This window comes from Oncorhynchus clarkii, chromosome 7 (genome assembly GCF_045791955.1).
Source record: "Oncorhynchus clarkii lewisi isolate Uvic-CL-2024 chromosome 7, UVic_Ocla_1.0, whole genome shotgun sequence".
Lineage (NCBI taxonomy): Eukaryota > Metazoa > Chordata > Actinopteri > Salmoniformes > Salmonidae > Oncorhynchus > Oncorhynchus clarkii.
The window spans coordinates 15,958,161-15,978,258 of record NC_092153.1 but is presented as its reverse complement, the minus strand read 5'-3'; the positions used below and the strand labels follow the sequence as shown (position 1 = coordinate 15,978,258).

The 20,098-nt window shown below is 44.1% G+C and overlaps 2 protein-coding genes across 3 annotated transcripts in view; one reads left to right on the top strand and one right to left on the bottom strand.

Moving 5' to 3' along the window:
• LOC139412952 (guanine nucleotide-binding protein subunit alpha-11-like) overlaps window positions 1-20,098 on the bottom strand; it is a 178,596-nt gene that overhangs the window by 100,571 nt on the left and 57,927 nt on the right. The gene's annotated exons all lie outside the window — the stretch shown is intronic.
• Window positions 2,215-20,022, top strand: LOC139412946 (phospholipid phosphatase 2-like). Of its 2 annotated transcripts, XM_071159851.1 has the most exons (7): window positions 2,215-2,704; window positions 13,867-14,018; window positions 14,285-14,371; window positions 14,502-14,677; window positions 14,761-14,818; window positions 14,902-15,078; window positions 15,860-19,919. In XM_071159851.1, the coding sequence occupies exons 1-7, from the start codon at window positions 2,638-2,640 to the stop codon at window positions 16,100-16,102; spliced, it is 960 nt and encodes a 319-aa protein (XP_071015952.1). In that variant the 5' UTR covers window positions 2,215-2,637; the 3' UTR covers window positions 16,103-19,919. The 2 variants fall into 2 exon arrangements, with proteins under 2 accessions (XP_071015952.1, XP_071015954.1); XM_071159853.1 differs by lacking the exon at window positions 14,902-15,078 and having other exon boundaries at window positions 2,243-2,704; window positions 15,860-20,022.

Genomic DNA, 20,098 nt, shown 5'->3' with positions numbered 1-20,098 from the left:
GATAGTCTCAGAGGTCTGTTAAAAGCGCAGAGAGCATCATGAAGAACATGGAACACGCCAGGCAGGTCCGAGATACTGTTGTGAAGAAGTTTAAAGCCGGATTTGGATACAAAAAGATTTCCCAAGCTTTAAACATCCCAAGGAGCACTGTGCAAGCGATAATATTGAAATGGAAGGAGTATCAGACCACTGCAAATCTACCAAGACCTGGCCATCCCTCTAAACTTTCAGCTCATACAAGGAGAAGACTGATCAGAGATGCAGCCAAGAGGCCCATGATCACTCTGGATGAACTGCAGAGATCTACAGCTGAGGTGGGAGACTCTGTCCATAGGACAACAATCAGTCGTATATTGCACAAATCTGGCCTTTATGGAAGAGTGGCAAGAAGAAAGCCATTTCTTAAAGATATCCATAAAAAGTGTTGTTTAAAGTTTGCCACAAGCCACCTGGGAGACACACCAAACATGTGGAAGAAGGTGCTCTGATCAGATGAAACCAAAATTGAACTTTTTGGCAACAATGCAAAACGTTATGTTTGGTGTAAAAGCAACACAGCTGAACACACCATCCCCACTGTCAAACATGGTGGTGGCAGCATCATGGTTTGGGCCTCCTTTTCTTCAGCAGGGACAGGGAAGATGGTTAAAATTGATGGGAAGATGGATGGAGCCAAATACAGGACCATTCTGGAAGAAAACCTGATGGAGTCTGCAAAAGACCTGAGACTGGGACGGAGATTTGTCTTCCAACAAGACAATGATCCAAAACATAAAGCAAAATCTACAATGGAATGGTTCAAAAATAAACATATCCAGGTGTTAGAATGGCCAAGTCAAAGTCCAGACCTGAATCCAATCGAGAATCTGTGGAAAGAACTGAAAACTGCTGTTCACAAATGCTCTCCATCCAACCTCACTGAGCTCGAGCTGTTTTGCAAGGAGGAATGGGAAAAAATGTCAGTCTCTCGATGTGCAAAACTGATAGAGACATACCCCAAGCGACTTACAGCTGTAATCGCAGCAAAAGGTGGCGCTACAAAGTATTAACTTAAGGGGCTGAATAATTTTGCACGCCCAATTTTACAGTTTTTGATTTGTTAAAAAAGTTTGAAATATCCAATAAATGTCGTTCCACTTCATGATTGTGTCCCACTTGTTGTTGATTCTTCACAAAAAAAATACAGTTTTCTATCTTTATGTTTGAAGCCTGAAATGTGGCAAAAGGTCGCAAAGTTCAAGGGGGCCGAATACTTTCGCAAGACACTGTATTTCACTTAATACATGTTCTGTTTCTGATTTTCCTTTGTGTTTTCGTCCTACCTTTATGGCACAGCGTTGCCCTGAGGCAACAAAAACAATGATTAATTCATGCTGCAGTAGTTTGTGTCCGGGGGCTAGGGTCAGTCTGTTATATCTGGAGTATTTCTCCTGTCTTATCCGGTGTTCTTTGTGAATTTTAGTATGCTCCCTCTAATTCTCTCTCTCTTCTCTCGGAGGACCTGAGCCCTAGGACCATGCTTCAGGACTACCTGGCCTGATGACTCCTTGCTGTCCCCAGTCCACCTGGTCGTGCTGCTGTTCCAGTTTGAACTGTTCTGCCTGCGGCTATGGAACCCTGACCTGTTCACCGGACGTGCTACCTTGTTCCGGATCTGCTGTTTTCAACTCTCTCTACCGCACCTGCTGTCTCTAACTCTAAATGATCGGCTATGAAAATCCAACTGACATTTACTCCTTAGGTGCTGACCTGTTGCACCCTCTACAACCACTGTGATGAGTATTATTTGACCCTGCTGGTCATCTATGAACATTTGAACATCTTGCCAAGGTACTGTTATAATCTCTACCCAGTCCTCCCGTCAGAGCCTGGTTCCTCTCTAGGTTTCTTCCTAGGTTCCTTCCTTTAGGGTGTTTTTCCTAGCCACCATGCTTTTACATCTGCATTGCTTGCTGTTTGGGGTTTTAGGCTGGGTTTCTGTACAGTACTTTGACATCGGCTGATGTAAAAAGGGCTTTATAAATTAATGTGATTGATTGATATGGGTGTAAAAGTCGTTTATTTATATTATCAGAAAGCCTACATCTTCCATGACCCATCTCATTTACCTTGCATCTTTTTTAATTGTTTTCTGGATGTTGCTGCAACACCGCTTCTCTCTTCACCTCTTCAACAAAAATAATCTCTTCATCCTCTGACTCCTCCCTGCGGTCTGGTTCACTTTTATTTTCACAAAAGCTCTGACGTCAGCTCTGGGTAGTGGAGAGTGTAAACGCACACACGCCTTTAGTTGGAAAAAGTTGCCCACTCTCAATTTTCCGTAAAGGAAACGATTTCAGACGTTTTTTTTCTTCCGGCATCTTTGCTTGCGAGGGGACAATGTGCGACCCACACATGTCCGTGTGTTGACAGCGCAGGACACCGTGTGTTTGGTGTATACTACAGTTGTGGTTTTCCCTGACTCACCTATAGAGCGTAGGCTTAAACAGGTAGACCAGGTAGGCTACGGGAGCGATATCCGGAAGAACAAGCACATCTGATTGTTCCCACTATTTTTCTCTTACCTTTGCAACTGAACTTCTCCCAATAACGTTTATGCAGTTTTGATAATTCTTCGGAGAGAGTAGAAGTGTGAAGATGACGGAACTACCAGTTCACAAGAAAAATATGCTGATTCTAGTTGATGTTCTCTGTGTGTTTGTCGGTAAGTGCCCTATTTCTCTCTCTCTCCAGCAACATGGCTGATATAACACTATTTGTTGTAATAACCAAGGACACAACTCGCTCTCTGCCGTCTATACATGCTCAATGCAATAGGGTAGCACTAGCCACCGATACATCAATAAAATAGTTGTATGTATAATTGTTTATTGGGTAAATGCTGGATAAGACTGAGATTGTGGGGACTTTGTAAACAATGATATGCAGGCTACACACACACACACAAGCCACAGGCCAAAGCCCAACATGCAGGACACTTTCCATGGAAGGCCAGTCATACAGACAGACACACCGCAATAGTATTGTAATAGGAAGAGAGTCAGCATTGCACGTGTTATAGCTTGTTTAATGGATTCTTTCATTGTCTGTCAACACATTACAGGTGGGCACAGTGCCTGGCGGAGTGGTGTAACACTGATCTGTATTGATTCAAGTACTATAGATTGTAGGCTAGTCATCAGTCAGCATGGGTTAGTAACACAAAATGCATAGTCACAATTACTATGATTTTAAGTTCACTATATCACAGTTACAATTTATGATGACCATTTTAAAAATAATCTGTAATTGCTTGTGAGTGTGTGTGTGCACTTGTAACAGAACACCTGTTCTTTTGACTGGCATTCCATGGAAAGTGTCCTGCTTGTTGGGCTTTGCCCTGTAGCTTCCAGTGTGTTTGCTGCGTTTGTGTGTGTGGAGCCTGGGTTTGCATGTTCGGACTTGTACTGGACTCTCAGTACTACAGGATCTGTAGTTTAGAATAGACATTTGGGTGGGCAGTCTCCTTCCCCCTTTATCTCCCACTCCCTCCACCTCTTTCCATCTTCATCCCTTTCTTTCTTCCCCCTATCCCCCACTCTTTGTCTTCCTCCCCCACTCTTTGTCTTCCTCCCCCACTCCCTTGCTCTCTTTCTCTCATGGTATTTAGTGAGAGAGTAGGGTTGTTTAACAGTTAAGCGGAGGTAAGCTGGTCCTTGTTAACAGACGACATCACCTTGTGGCATAACCATGTTTGTTGACAGTCTCAGTGTGTCTGGGCCTGGGGTCTGACGACAGTAACCATGTTTGTTGACAGTCTCAGAGGGCTGTGTGTCTGGGCCTGGGGTCTGACGACAGTAACCATGTTTGTTGATAGTCTCAGAGGGCTGTGTGTCTGGGCCTGGGGTCTGACGACAGTAACCATGTTTGTTGACAGTCTCAGAGGGCTGTGCGTCTGGGCCTGGGGTCTGACGACAGTAACCATGTTTGTTGACAGTCTCAGAGGGCTGTGTGTCTGGGCCTGGGGTCTGACGACAGTAACCATGTTTGTTGACAGTCTCAGAGGGCTGTGTGTCTGGGCCTGGGGTCTGACGACAGTAACCATGTTTGTTGACAGTCTCAGAGGGCTGTGTGTCTGGGCCTGGGGTCTGACGACAGTAACCATGTTTGTTGACAGTCTCAGAGGGCTGTGTGTCTGGGCCTGGGGTCTGACGACAGTAACCATGTTTGTTGACAGTCTCAGAGGGCTGTGTGTCTGGGCCTGGGGTCTGACGACAGTAACCATGTTTGTTGACAGTCTCAGAGGGCTGTGTGTCTGGGCCTGGGGTCTGACGACAGTAACCATGTTTGTTGATAGTCTCAGAGGGCTGTGTGTCTGGGCCTGGGGTCTGACGACAGTAACCATGTTTGTTGACAGTCTCAGAGGGCTGTGTGTCTGGGCCTGGGGTCTGACGACAGTAACCATGTTTGTTGATAGTCTCAAGAGGGCTGTGTGTCTGGGCCTGGGGTCTGACGACAGTAACCATGTTTGTTGACAGTCTCAGAGGGCTGTGCTGGGCCTGGGGTCTGACGACAGTAAAATCACTTTCTTTCTTCTTTCATTATTTCCTCAATCTCTCCAGTTGGTTATTTTTTCTTTAATCTCTCCTGCCTCCACCCTCTCTCTCCTGTCTCGATAGATAGATAGATAGATAGTGGTCTCTGGGGATAGCAGTATTTAGTGACAAGAAAACTATTGGGATTTTTTTTATTCCCAGTCCAGATAAGAGTGATACAGGGTGTGTGTGTGTGTGTGTGTGTGTGTGTGTGCGCATACTTGTGTGTTTTGTTAGCGTGTGTGTTACCCCAGCTTCCTCACTGTGTCATTAATATAGTAGGAATGTGCCGAGTCGACAAACTGGATCTGATCTGACAAAGCTTTCCCTCACTCCTCTTTCTTTCTCTCCCTCTCTCATTCATCCATCTCTCTTTTACTCACTCTCTTTCTCCTATCCCTCTTTCTCCCATCCCACTCTTTTTCTCCCATCCCACTCTCTTTCTCCCATCCCACTCTCTTTCTCCCATCCCACTCTCTTTCTCCCATCCCTCTTTTACGCTCTCTCTATCCTCTTTCTCTGTTTTACTCTTTTCTCCTCTCCTTTGCCTCTTGTCCTTTGCCTTGTTATCACTGCAGACAAAGAAACATTACACACACACACACACACACACACACACACACAGAGAGAGAGGGGCACACTGAGTTATTTCTGCAACACACTCTAACAAAAATACCAACCAAACGCCACTAGCACCAAGCACTCTGCTGTTATATGCATAACACAAAGGGCTAACGTAGCCATAATTTCATTTGGACCTTTAGATCGTTCAATATTGACTGGTGATTGTGTGAATGGGACAGATTACTGTTGTAAGACCTGTACACACCCTCTGGAAGAATCTGATTGGCAGACAATGATCATGTTAATTCTAAGGCAGCTGCCGTGGCTCTAAGTTCTTACTGTTATTTATGTGACTTGGGGTTTGAAGAGCATCTGCATCAAACTATAGACTGATACCAACTGTTGTGGTGTTAGTTTGTTATTTATCGGTTTGATTTTCTGGGTTTTGCGCACAGAGTTAGAGAAGATACTCTGCTGCTGTTTTACTGACTCTCTCTCTCTCTCTCTCACACCCCATCTCTCTGTGCCAACTGTGTGTGTGTGAGAGAGAGGAGGGGGGGGGGTTGACCTTTCCTGTGTGGAAAATAACCAGGATTCTGACAGTACAGCGGGATTACTACAGCCATAGAGTACTGATCCTCTTCCTGCACTGTCTCCCTATTGGAATCTCTCTATTGTCTAGATTTAATCAGTGTGTGTAGCTTTTGGATGTGATTAGTAGGACAGTCTGGAGAATAACAGGAACACTTCTCAGGTCCCTCCTTCCTGCGAGGTCAGAGGTCAAGAGGAAGTTGATCATGTGTCATATCTCACCAGACATTCCTCCATGTTTGTTTTCTCTGGGAGGAATCTGGAACTTTCTATCAACCAGATGAGAAACAATGTTATCCCCTGTTCTTCTTTCTCTCTGACCGTGCTGTCCATTCTGTTACTGAAGACCCCCCCCCCCCCCCCTCGGCCCAGATAACTCTGTGGGGTGGGGGGTTAAAGAAGACAGACTATGGACTCTGCTTCCTGAATCTGCCACTGGACACACAAACGCACAGCCCTCTGAGTCTGTGCCACATCGCTGTTCTTTCTACATCTCTGAGGAAGGTCAAGATGTGTGCTACAAACTAACCTCTTTCTGAAGATAATGCTTGAATCCGTTTTCCTTTGGGTTCATTAAAACATCTACAGTACCACTGGATCCCAGGTACGGGTCGTCGCCAGTTCTGTTACAATATATGCCATTCCACAAGGTTCCAGATTCACTGTTACCACGTTGTCTTAATAGTGTTGGTTTTCAATCTTTCATCTATTTATTCACACACTCCCCTTTCTCCTTCCTTTTAAAAAAATCAAATCCAGCTCAGCCCACTCTCTGGAGAGAGGAACAATAATGATCTTGGTTCAACTCAACCCTTGGCTACAATAACAATGTAGCAGAAACCTTACTGGAATAAAACTGGAGATGACTAAAATTCTATGTTTGTGTGTTTATTTCTCTGGCACTGCAGCAGAGTGCTACACACATGCGCACCTCACCCTAACTACTACTCTCCAGAGAGCTGTCTTATCTGTTATCCTAGCACCATACAAAGTCGACATGACTTTAAAGTAAATACCAGTTAGTACACTTCAAAGTGTCTGAGTGCGTGCTTGACCTAGCGAATTAAGGTTGACCAAATAGTCACGCTGTTCATAAGTCGCTGATGAGTGACAATTAGTGGTGGATCGTTCGCGAACGAGTCGGCTCTAAGAGCCGGCTCTTGTAGGTGAACGTTGGGAGCCGGCTCGCATATCAGAAGAGCTGAATCCATTTATAAAAATATACAAAAATTAAGAAATTAATCATCAAAAGATTTAAATGAATATAATTAACTAATTCAAAGAAGGAAAAATAAACATAATATAGGCCTAAATGCTCAAGCTGTCTGCTCAGACTAACAGCCTCACCTAAACAAGACTGCACTACAAGGTGGAATCAACATTTTATATGTTGAAGTGGTTTCTTGAGTCAAAGGATGCCATCATCTCTACCCTGGCCATTGTCAATGCACCTGATGATGCTCTAACCCAAGAGGAATGGGAGGTGGGATAGCCCCAGCAGTCAGCTGGGCAACAGGGAGGGACAGCCCCAGCAGTCAGCTGGGCAACAGGGAGGGACAGCCCCAGCAGTCAGCTGGGCAACAGGGAGGGACAGCCCCAGCAGTCAACTGGGCAACAGGGAGGGACAGCCCCAGCAGTCAACTGGGCAACAGGGAGGGACAGCCCCAGCAGTCAACTGGGCAACAGGGAGGGACAGCCCCAGCAGTCAGCTGGGCAACAGGGAGGGACAGCCCCAGCAGTCAGCTGGGCAACAGGGAGGGACAGCCCCAGCAGTCAGCTGGGCAACAGGGAGGGACAGCCCCAGCAGTCAGCTGGGCAACAGGGAGGGACAGCCCCAGCAGTCAGCTGGGCAACAGGGAGGGACAGCCCCAGCAGTCAGCTGGGCAACAGGGAGGGACAGCCCCAGCAGTCAGCTGGGCAACAGGGAGGGACAGCCCCAGCAGTCAACTGGGCAACAGGGAGGGACAGCCTCAGGCCACCAGGGCAACAGGGAGGGACAGCCCCAGCAGTCAACTGGGCAACAGGGAGGGACAGCCTCAGGCCACCAGGGCAACAGGGAGGGACAGCCCCAGCAGTCAACTGGGCAACAGGGAGGGACAGCCTCAGGCCACCAGGGCAACAGGGAGGGACAGCCCCAGCAGTCAACTGGGCAACAGGGAGGGACAGCCTCAGGCCACCAGGGCAACAGGAAGAAGAGGGAGCAGAAGCACCAGCAGTAGTGCCACAAACATCTGCTGTTTGAAGAGAGAGCAACTGGGGATGCAGCACGAAGGAATCCCTCAGCAGAAGCCATAATGGAGCTCCTATTTGGAGGAGCCCCTCTGCAGATCCTCTGAGCTGGTGGAAGAACAAGGCCTCTGTCTACCCACGGCTTACTAAAGTCCTGGCAGGGAGACTCTGCCACATCCATTCCCTCTGAGAGGGTCTTCTCGAAAATGGGACAAATAATTACTGAGAGAAGAAACCGCATCAGCTCCTCAAAAGTGAGGCAGCTTGCATTTCTGAATGTAAATCTCTCATGAAAGCAAAATATGGTGAACATTGCTGTGTGCTGCTGGTTATAACATGGCAATAAAGAAGAGAGAGAAATGAGGGACCAGTTTAATGTTTTAAGTGGGATGCTGCAGTTTTGCACATTGTTATTTATTTTTCTTTGATATGGTGCAATATTCTATTATTATGTTATTCAGATTGTATTGGTTTTGAATTGTTACATTTACATGCACTTTGTTTATATACATTACAACAGTTCTATTTTAAATGCAAATGTTTTAATAACATTATTTACCATAACGAACCAATGCATTTTTAAATACATTGTGGTTAATTAAGGTAGAGTATGATTTAATTAGAATTGTTTTAACACCAATCATAGTCAAACTATCGCAAACTGTTTGACTTGAAAAAATACAAAATATATGACTCGTGACAATGTGAGCAGGGCGGGCGCCAGAAGGAATCAGTTGGACTGGCGTTGGATTTTTATAGGCGGGCCCGTTTTTTCACGGGACCTCCTGTGTGCAAGCACTTGCGCCATTACACATTTTGTTAATGTGTTTTATGATAAAGACAGCTTGTGAGTTTCAAGTTTGGGGAAGCTTACAAGTTATCCCACAATTTCTACCTGTTCTGATTATTTTAATACTGTGTGCATTTTCGTGGAACCGTTTCATTTCAATAATGTTTTTTGTTTCTCAAAATTATTGTCACACGGTTAATCTTAATTTAAATAAGACAAATCTAGAAGTTTAAATTAAACTAATGCAAGAGCACCAGCCTTTGCCATATGGACACAGCCTACACCGTGATCCATTGGAAGAAATGAGCACATGGAACTAAGAGAGAACCTATAGGCCAATGCTACAGTAGGCTTATTTTATTTAACATTTTATTTAACTAGGCAAATTAGTTAAGAACAAATTCTTATTTACAATCACGGCCTACCCCGGCCAAAACCGAACGACGCTGGGCCAATTGTGCTTATGTGATGCAGCCTGGATTCGAACCAGGTACTGCAGTGACGCCTCTCGGGAGCCCCTATAACTTCCACCATCAATTAAGTAAAATACATAAGCCTACATCTGACAAATAAAAACAGTATAAAATATCCTGATGAAAAATTCAGGTTATTTCAATTGCATTAATCTATACTCTGCCTGTCTGCCTCTCAATCTGTCTTGTTTTGCGCTATGGGTAGTGAAGTGTAACATTGTATCAACTCAGCATGTTGGTGTGCTCAGGCGTGCGCGCTCCCTCCATTAACATTATCAGGACAGAAAATCAGCATTGCTCACATAGAGAGCACTCAAAACAAAAGGCAACGGGAATTTTTTTTTTTTAAAATCTTTAAATTATGGTTATGAAATAAACCAAAACTTGTTTCTCACTGTCTTGGTGGAAGAGTGGGGTAACATCTCACAGCAATAACTGGCAAATCTGGTGCAGTCCATGAGGAGGGGAAGTACTGCAGTACCAAATACTGACTGTTACTTTTGATTTTTACCCCCCCCCCCCTGTTCAGGGACACATTATTAAATTTCTGTTAGTCACATGTCTGTGGAACTTGTTCAGTTTATGTCTCAGTTGTTGAATCTTGTTATGTTCATAAAAATATTTACACATGTTAAGTTTGCTGAAAATAAACAGTTGACAGTGAGAGGACATTTCTGTTTTTGCTGAGTTTATATGTGATGGTAATATGATACAAATAAACAATCGAAGGGCAAACTATTCTGGAGAGTTGATTGCATGCATTCTGGAGAGAGACGTCCATATCTCCGTCACACACTCCTCCCCTTCTTCTTGTCTCAACATTTTAAATTATACTCAAGACACATTCTAGATGCTTTACGCTAAGCCTATTGCCACACTCGCTGCCCAAATTGCTTGCTTCTGAAATAGGCCTATGCACTTGTGATGTGAAACAATCCACTGTTGTTTAAAAATAAAAAATTATCATCATCTATGGCTAAGTCAAGCTGTCTGGTAAAGTACTTTGAATGATTTTATTTAGACAGAATAATTATAATTTTACTTTAGGGGAAGCCAGAATCTGAGCAGTGCGCTGTGCACCCGCCAATTTCCCTTCCTAGTTCGCAAGTGGATGAAACCAGATCTGGATATAATGACGAGATTCTCGTGTCTCTGTCCTAACAATTTGAGTCGTTGTCCCAAAGGCAGGAATGCAGGCACAAGCTAGGTCTGCATGATACAGAAAGTAACCAGAGCCCTTCCCTTTCTCCACATGTTGTTAGGTTACAGCCTTATTCTAAAATTGATTACATTTAATGTTTTTCCTCATCAATCTACACACCATACCCCATAATGACAAAGCGAAAACAGTTTTTTTTTTTGGAAATGTAATTAAAACATATATTTTTTTAAATGTACATGAGTATTCAGACCCTTTGCTATGAAACTCCAAATTGATCTCAGGTGCATCCTGTTCCCATTGATCATCCTTGAGATGTTTCTACAACTTGATTGGAGTCCACCTGTGGTAAATGCAATTGATTTGGACATGATTTGCGAAGGCACACACCTGTCTATATAAAGTCCCACAGTTGACAATGCATGTCAGAGAAAAAAACAAGCCATGAGGTCGAAGAAATTGTCCGTAGAGTCCAGAGACACGATTGTGTCGAGGCACCGACCTGAGGAAGGGTACCAAAAAATGTCTGCAGCATTGAAGGTCCACAGGAACACAGTGGCCCCATCATTCTTGAATGGAAGAAGTTTGGAACCACCAACACTCTTCCTAGAGCCTGCCGCCCGGCCAAACTGAGCAAACAGGGGAAAAGGGCCTTGGTCAAAGAGGTGACCAAGTACCCGATGGTCACTCTGATATAGCTCTAGAGTTCTTCTGTGGAGATGGGAGAACTTTCCAGAAGGACAACCATCTCTGCAGCACTCCACCAATCAGGCCGTTATGGTAGAGTGGCCAGAGGGAAGCCACTCCTCAGTGAAAGGCACATGACAGCCCACTTGGGGTCAGAATCTCTGGTCTGATGAAACCAAGATTGAAGTCTTTGGCCTGAATGCCAAACGTCACGCCTGGAGGAAACCTGGCACCATCCCTATGGTGATGTATGGTGGTGGCAGCATCCTGCTGTGAGGATGTTTTTTAGTGGCAGGGACTGGGAGACTAGACAGGATTGAGGGAAAGATGAATGGAGCATAGTACAGTAAGATCCTTGATGAAAACCTGCTCCAGTGTGCTCAGATTGGGGTGAAGGTTCACCTTCCAACAGGACAACAACCCTAAGCACAAAGCCAAGACAATGCAGGGGTGGCTTCGGGACAAGTCTCTAAATGTCCTTGAGTGACCCAGCCAGAGCCCTGACTTAAACCTGATCGAACATCTCTGGAGAGACCTAAAAATAGCTGTGTAGCGACGCTCCCCATCCAATCTGACAGAGCTTGAGAGGATCTACAGAGAAGAATGGGAGAAACTCCCCAAATACAGTTGTGCCAATCTTGTTGCGTCATACCCAAGAAGACTTGAGGCTCTTTATCGCTGCAAAAGGTGCTTCAACAAAGTACTGAGTAAATGTTCTGAATACCTATGTAAATGTAATATTTCATTTAAATATTTTTTTTTTAATACATTTGCAGAAAAAAAAGAAAAAAAACTGTTTTATGCTTTGTCAATATGGGGTATTGTGTGTTGATTGATGAGGGAAAAAACGATTTAATCCATTTTAGAATACAGCTGTAATGTAACAAAATGTGGAAAAAGCCAATGGGTCTGAATCATTTTCGAATGCACTTTATTATACCCATAGAAACACAGCCATGCAATCTCCATAGAGAAACATTGGCAGTTAAATGGCCTTACTGAAGAGCTCAATGACTTTCAATGTGGTTCCAAAAAGTCAGTTTGTCAAATTTCTGTGCTGCTAGAGCTGCCCCGGTCAACTGTAAGTGCTGTTATTGTGAAGTAGAAACGTCTGGGAGCAACAACGGCTCAGCCGCAAAGTGGTAGGCCACACAAGCACACAGAACGGGAATGCTGAGTGCTAAAGCACATAAAAAATTGTCTGTCCTCTATTTGCAATACTCACTACTGAGTTCCAAACTGCCAGCACAATAACTGTTTGTCAGGAACTTCCTGAAATGGGTTTCCATGACCGAACAGCTGTATTTCTGTCTGTAATAAAGCCATTTTGTGGGGGAAAACTAATTCGGATTGGGAGCCCATGGCTGTTCCATTGCCCACTCATGTGAAATCCATAGATTAGAGCCTAATTTATTTATTTCAATTGACTGATTTCCTTCTATGAACTGTAACTCAGTAAAATCTTTGAAATTGTTGCATGTTGCTTTTTATATTTTTGTTCAGTATATGACTGGTGGAGGTTCAGTCTGCATCAGGGGAGCATGTTGTCTAGTGAGAGGGTTCATGAAAACAGGAGAAAAAAACATCAGGGTGTGTAAAACCATTGTCCTGTCAGATTTGAGTGTGTGTGTTTGTACACCATTGTGTTGTCAGTTGAGACAGTTTTATAGTCTATCCTGGTGCCAGTCTCTGCTCTGGTCTGTGAGTCACTGAACTATGGGGGGAGAGCGAGGGAGGGAAAGAAAGAGGGGGTGAGGTTTGAATGTGGTAAAGAGAGGAGAAAGGTTCAAAGAAAAGTCCATGGTCTCTTCTGTGAGAGATCATTTTAAGGGAATTTCTCATGGTAACTTTGGGACATTCATATCTCTCTCTCTCTGTCTGTCTCTCTCTGTCTTTCTCTCTCTCTCTGTCTTTCTCTCTCTCTCTGTGTGTGTGTGTGTGTGTCCCTTCCGGTAGTCCGCTCCCATGCCCTTGTCAGCGGGGCTCAGTGGTGAATGTTTAAGGCTGTTACGCTGTTAGGCATATCTATGGTGATGGATGTGTGTGTGTGTGCTTGAGCATTAGTGCGCACACAGTATCTAAACCCAGAGGCCCAACGACGCAAAACTTCCAGGAACGCTTCGTGATGCAGACTCGACAGACCAGACAGGGGTTTGGGAAGTCAATGGGAGAATTGAGAAATTCTTCCTTTGCCGTTAATATTCTCTAAATCGAAAGGCACAACCTAGATGTCTTAAGTAGCTGAACATGTTACTCCAATCTTGTGTGGAAGTGACAAACTGACATGTTTTCATTTTGGTGTAAAATAACTTTATATCTAAGGAGGGCCTTTGATTTGACGGCCTGTTCATGCGCAGTTCGGAGCGAGACGATCGTTAGACCCGATGAAGTTTCTGAGTTTAGCTAGCCAACGTTGCCATGACATCGCCTACAAGCGTGATTGGGGATTTCTATTGGAGAAGCCGTTTCTAGGCATGGTCAACTATACAATCTTTGGAGCGCGCGTGTGTGTGTGGCGATAGCTAGCAGCTTCCTCCCCAGGGGACGGAGGTCACTGATATACTGCTGACCAATAAGTGCCTCGATGTGCCTTCACATGCCCATGTATTGTTCACAGTTCCTGTCCAGCTGATAGATTTAAACATGTCTGTCAGAGCCTGTTGAGCTGCTTCTTGAACCTCAATCTCACCTAGACAGAGACAAGTTCAGCACCATGTTGATACTGTCTCCCTTGACCCACTCCAACACCCCTCCTCTCTCTCCCTCTACCCTTCCTATCGCGCTCTCCCCCCTTCCCAGCGGCCCTTCCGTCTGCGGTCTTGACGTTAATGTTCAGCCCGTACCAGAGGGGTATCTACTGTGATGACGAGAGCATCAGATATCCTTACAGAAGAGACACCATCTCCCACAGGGCAATGGCTGCAGTTACCATCCCCTCCTCCATAGTCATAGTAAGTTTGATGAACAACTTGATGGTTATGGCACGCTATGGTACAAGTTTACCTCTGCTATGGTACGAGTTTACCTCTGCTATGGTACGAGTGTACCTCTGCTATGGTACGAGTTTACCTCTGCTATGGTACGAGTTTACCTCTGCTATGGTACGAGTTTACCTCTGCTATGGTACGAGTGTACCTCTGCTATGGTACGAGTTTACCTCTGCTATGGTACGAGTTTACCTCTGCTATGGTACGAGTTTACCTCTCTCTCTCCATAGATAACTACAGGAGAAGCGTATCTGGTGTACTCCAAGCGTCTCCACTCCAACTCTAACTTTAACCAGTACATGTCAGCTCTCTACAAGGTCAGTTGGAACACGGGTCATAGTTTTGGCCTGACAATATGTGGTCTTAGCTCGGATTGGCTAGCTGCCTCTTCCCAATTTCATTGGTTTGGGAAAGGGGTTAAATTGGCCTGTGCTGTGCCTCTACTAGGTGGTGGGGACCTTTCTGTTTGGAGCAGCTGTGAGCCAATCACTGACTGACCTGGCCAAGTTCACCATTGGCAGGCCACGCCCTAACTTCCTGTCTGTGTGTAATCCCACGGTGTGTTCTGGGTACATGCTGCAACTCAACTGTACCGGCAACCCTCGAAACGTCACTGAGTCCAGGTGTGTGTGTCTGTCTGTCTGCCCGTCTTTCTTCTCTTGCTGTTTGATGCAATGTCAACATGTTTCTCTCCTCTGTGTTCCAGATTGTCGTTTTACTCCGGACACTCTGCCTTCGGGATGTACAGCATGCTGTTTCTAGCAGTGAGTGTTTTTTATTTGTGTGAGTTTCATACACACGTGAGATGACGATTAATGTGTGTGTGTGTGTGTGTGTGTGTATATAGTTGTATGTGCAAGCACGTATGCAGGGGAAGTGGACTCGTCTGGTCAGACCCACAGTGCAGTTCTTCCTCGTGGCGTTTGCGTTGTACGTTGGATACACACGGGTTAGCGACTACAAACACCACTGGAGCGACGTACTGGTGGGACTGCTGCAGGGAACTCTCATCGCTGTGCTCAACGTGAGTGTGTGTAGGGCGTTGTAGGTGGTGTGTGTCTAGGGGGTTGTAGGAGGTGTGTGTCTAGGGGGTTGTAGGAGGTGTGTGTGTGTAGGGGATTGTAGGAGGTGTGTGTGTAGGGGGTTGTAGGAGGTGTGTGTTTGTACATGTCCGACTATTAATGATGAGCAATTAACCCAAAATGTTTGTAAAATGTTGGTTTTGGAACAACTAATTGACTGATTTCAGTTCAATTATTTTAATTCCATTTCGGGGGGTTTTCTGTGAGCTCAATGCCACATTGCACAGTTTCTATACAGATAAATCGGATCAAGCCCGAACTGTGCGATGTAGTAGGGAGTTGTAGTTTCCAGAAAATACATTATCTAAGTGATTGATAGTTGGTATTCAGCAGTCATAAAAGTATGCCTTCTTAACTTGGATGAACTACTAAAATAGTGATTTTGTTAGAAAGCATAGGGACTTGGCATAAAATAATAAAGTTCACAAATAAATCAAATGTAATATACACAACAACCGAGATATTTGATTAAAGTAATGTGAATAAATGATGGTTAATAAGTGATGAGCAGTAATGGACAGTCACTACCATCACTTTTATTGTTTTATTCTGTTTAATAACATTTAACCCACAATGCATAATGCATTTAATGTAAATAAATACAAAATTGTGACCGAAATCGAAAAGGCATTTTTTTCTTCGTAATCGAACTGAAACAGAACCGACCTCAAAAAGCACTAATCTCTCAGCACTACTGACCATAAAATGATCCTTTTCTCTCAGGTTTGCTACGTCTCTGATTTCTTTAAGCTCCGCCCCCCTCCTCGCTGCCCACGATCCGAGGCGGCTGAAGACGAACACCTAGAGGCCAAACCTGGCCTGGACCCAGACACACAACTACACAACAACCACTACAACTACGCAACTACTTCAGCCCAAACACAGACTAACAACTACACAACAACCACTGCGACTACACAACAACCTCTACACAACAATCACGGTAACCGTGGGGAAGTGGCGTAGAGAGTAATTTGTTGGTGGGTGGGCCTGCAGAAATTTGGGTGGGCAATTATTTTTAATTAAAATGTTTTGTTGTTGGGAAAAGGAGCTAACTTCCTGCAATGTTGCCATTGGGCCAAGAGAGAAATGTACAGTTTTATAGCTGTCTATGAATTCTATCTGATGATGTTTGCATGTTTAAGTGAAAAGACAACAAATAATTAGAGCCCGACCCGTATTGGATTTTTGGGTCCGATACCGATTTTGAGGGAGGGAAAAGTCACAGATACTGATATCTGTCGATATATTGGTTTTTTAGAGGTTGAATGAAAAACAGACCAAATTGTGCTTCAAAGGATCAACAGATACTCTAAATGATGATTTCTTAACTAAATATTATAGTTAACATTATTTAAGAACATTGTATTTGTGGTTTACAGGAGATCCACCAAAAAGCAATTATATTCTCTATAAATACAACAGTGAATACAAAGCTTGTTTAGTTGACTTTCTTAGGTGCAACTTAAAAATGTCTATGGCATTGGAAAAAAGGTATGAAAAAGTGTTTGTGCTAAACTACCATAAGGGTGAGTAGATTTTCTAGTGTTTTACAGCAGTCAAAGGTCATGGAAACAAACACTTTATGGCAACCTTGCAATGAGAGTACGTAATGACAAGCACAAGCTAGCTGTTCATTACGACAATGTTTTCTTACAGAAACCATATTTACATAACACTGTTATTCAATACAAAATGTATTGGCTATACAATTCAACTGCAAATGGCATGCGCTGATGACTGAAAATGTTAATGCATGCAAATTCTTGCTGCGCTGGTTTTTGTCACACCAATTTCGCGAGCTAGCTAACGTTAGCTACTTATCTCATAATGAATGCGAGCACATGGCCTGAATGATAGACCTGCGCCAACTGTCTTGTTTTTTGCAGATTGCATATTTCAGAAAACAAACTAAATTAGCCCACTAGCTAACATAATAGGCCCTGACAGTATCGGCCTTCTTTTTGTATCAAGGACGAGTGTTCACTTTGGCGCCAGTCCAGTGTTGGCACATACGTAGCACAGATTGCTAGCTAGGTAGCTAAGTTTCCCACCCATGCCTATGCCCACCCATGCCTACGCCCACCCATGCCTATGCCCACCCATGCCTACGCCCACCCATGCCTACGCCCCTGGCATGGAGCTGTCTGTGTGAGAGAAGTGTGTATATCAGTGTAGGCTCATTGTATTGGCTGGAATGGAATAAATGGAACGGTATCAAACACGTTTGACTCTGTTCCATTTATTCCAGTCCAGCCATTACAATGATCCCGTCCTCCGATAGCTTCTCCCACCAGCCGCCACTGGTGTGTATGAGAGGATGTGTATAACCACTCACATGCATTTTACCTTTGTATTTTATTTCAATACAACGTACTAAAAGTATGGCGGATGAAACCGTTTTAGCAGAGAGAAAGACGTACTGTGTAGTTCCCTAGATTTCAATTATGCGAACAGGAAACACTGAAACAACAGTTACATTTTGTTATGATTCATTTCTATTTCCTTTGTGCAGCAGCATCAACCAGGTCTTCCTGGTGTTTGTAGTTTTTTTGAGTGTCCTTTTTTTAGTTTGTTCCCGCCCACCACCAACCTACCTGATTTAACTAGTTGTTAAGACCTTGATTAGCTGAATCGGGTGGGTTAGTGTGCTCATCCTGTAGTTCTCCAGGAGGGGGGAAGACCAATGGTCTGGAGTTCAGTGTTAGGCCTACTGATACCTAACATGTCTGTAGAAGACATGCATGTACAGTATATGGAATGTAAAACAGTGTTGCATAGATAATTACTTTCTAACTGTTTATTTCTGTCGTATCTGTAAGATTGTAATACCACTACTAGCCCACTGTGATGTTTTTCTTATGTTATTGACGCAACTTGTATTAGTTACTCCAGTTTATTATATATAAAGCTGTGTATAACCTGCCTACCTGTATGTGCACACAGTAGGTCCTGTGAGATCATGATTCCATGTGCTGCCTTTGAAATGTTTTTGATAATCGTCAGTGTGTCAATGATTGAGTCGCTCACTGAGATGTTCTCTGAAAAACACATTACACTTCTGCAAAGGGTTAATATATACACTATATGACCAAAAGTATGTGGACACCTGCTCGCCGAACATCTCATTCTGAAATCATGGGCATTAATATGGAGTTGGTCCTCCCTTTGCTGCTATAACAGCCTCCAATCTTCTGGGAAGGCTTTCCACTAGATGTTGGAACATTGCTACGGGGACTTCCATTCAGCCACCAGCTTTAGTGAGGTTGGGCACTGATGTTAGGCGATTATGCCCGGTTTACAGTCGGTGTTACAATTAACCCCAAAGATTACTGGGGTTGAGGTCAGGGCTCTGTGCAGGCCAGTCAATTTCTTCCACACTGATCTCGACAAACCATTTCTGTATGGGCCTCGCCTTGTGCATGGGGGCATTGTCATGCTGAAACAGGAAAAGGCTTTCCCCAAACTGTTGCCACAATGTTGGAAGCACAATTGTCTAGAATGTCATTGATTTCCCTTCACTGGAACTAAAAAAACAGCCCCAGACCATTATTTCTCATCCACCAAACTTTACAGTTGGCACTATGCATTGGGGCAGGTAGCGTTCTCCTGGCATCTGCGAAACCCAGATTAGTCCGTCGGACTGTCAGATGGTGAAGCGTAATTTATCACTCCAGAGAACGTATTTCCACTGATCCAGAGTCCAATTGCGAGCTTTACACCACTCTAGCTGTCGCTTGGCATTGCACATGGTGATCTTAGGCTTGTGTGCTGCTGCTCGGCCATGGAAACTCATTTCATGAAGCTCCAGACAAACAGTTCTTGTGTTGACGTTGTTTCCAGAGGTGGTTTGGAACTCGGTAGTGAGTGTTGCAACCGAGGACAAGCAATCCCGTTCTGTGAGCTTGTGTGGCCTACCACTTTGTAGCTGAGCCATTGTTTCTCCTAGACATTTCCACTCACAATAACAGCACTTACAGTTGACTGGGGCATCTCTAGCAGGGCAGAAATTTGACGAACTGACTTGTTGAAATGGTGGCATCCTATTACGGTGCCACGTTGAAAGTCACTGAGCTTTTCAGTACAGGTCATTGTTTGTCTATCGAGATTGCATGGCTGGGTGTTCAATTTATACACCTGTCAGCACGGGTGTGGCTGAAATCGCAGAATCCACTAATTTGAAGGGGTTTCAACCTACTTTTGGCCATGTAGTGTATTTTATTGTGTTTGTATCCACACTGTATTCCTTCATAAGCTTGTCTGTAACAAACTGTAGCTGCAATCAAATGTGTGTATTTCTTCTTGATGGAAAAGAGATCTTGAGTTTATGGAAGTATTTTTCCTTTATAATCTGACAACTCATGCTGAGACGAAAGTGCATGCAGAACCATAGTTACTGTTGTGGAGGGATGGATAAACGGATGGATAGGAGGATGTCTTCAACTTCATGGATTCATCGATGTCATTCACTAGGACTTTCCCAATGTTGGTTGGAGTGAGGGCACACCAGACCCAGTGATGAAGACACTTGCACATGTTGTCATATCTTTATTTCAATTTGTTTTGTTTTATTTCTCTGTATTGCTTTTTTTTGTAGTTTATGCATAAAGATAAACTAATATGTCCATTGTGCATCTGACTGATTTTTGAAAATGTTTATTAAAGTGTGTGTGTGTGTTAGTTGATTCTGTAGCCTAATGAGGGAATAGTTACTGAAAAGGGTGCAGGTATAAATTCCCTGTACCTCAACCACGGTTGCTATAAAGCCCTGGGCATGATTACATTTGTTTAGTTTGGGTGGTCCTTGCAGACAAAGACCCTCTTTGCAAACCATTTCGCTGTATACTCTATGCACTTCCTGATTAAGAACAGACAATGTTATGTTACTGATGGTTTGTGCGTTTGTGGCTACCAGTGCAGCACCTTCTAGTTGTCACGTTGGGGATAACAGTTGTTGACAAC

What these genes read in the sequence shown, in the direction of transcription:
- LOC139412946 (XM_071159851.1), top strand. Translation starts at nt 2,638, where the DNA reads ATGACGGAACTACCAGTTCACAAGAAAAATATGCTGATTCTAGTTGAT. An exon ending in TCCCCTCCTCCATAGTCATA is followed by an intron (nt 14,019 to 14,284) that starts GTAAGTTTGATG and finishes CTCTCTCCATAG; the next exon opens with ATAACTACAGGAGAAGCGTA. An exon ending in ACATGTCAGCTCTCTACAAG is followed by an intron (nt 14,372 to 14,501) that starts GTCAGTTGGAAC and finishes TGCCTCTACTAG; the next exon opens with GTGGTGGGGACCTTTCTGTT.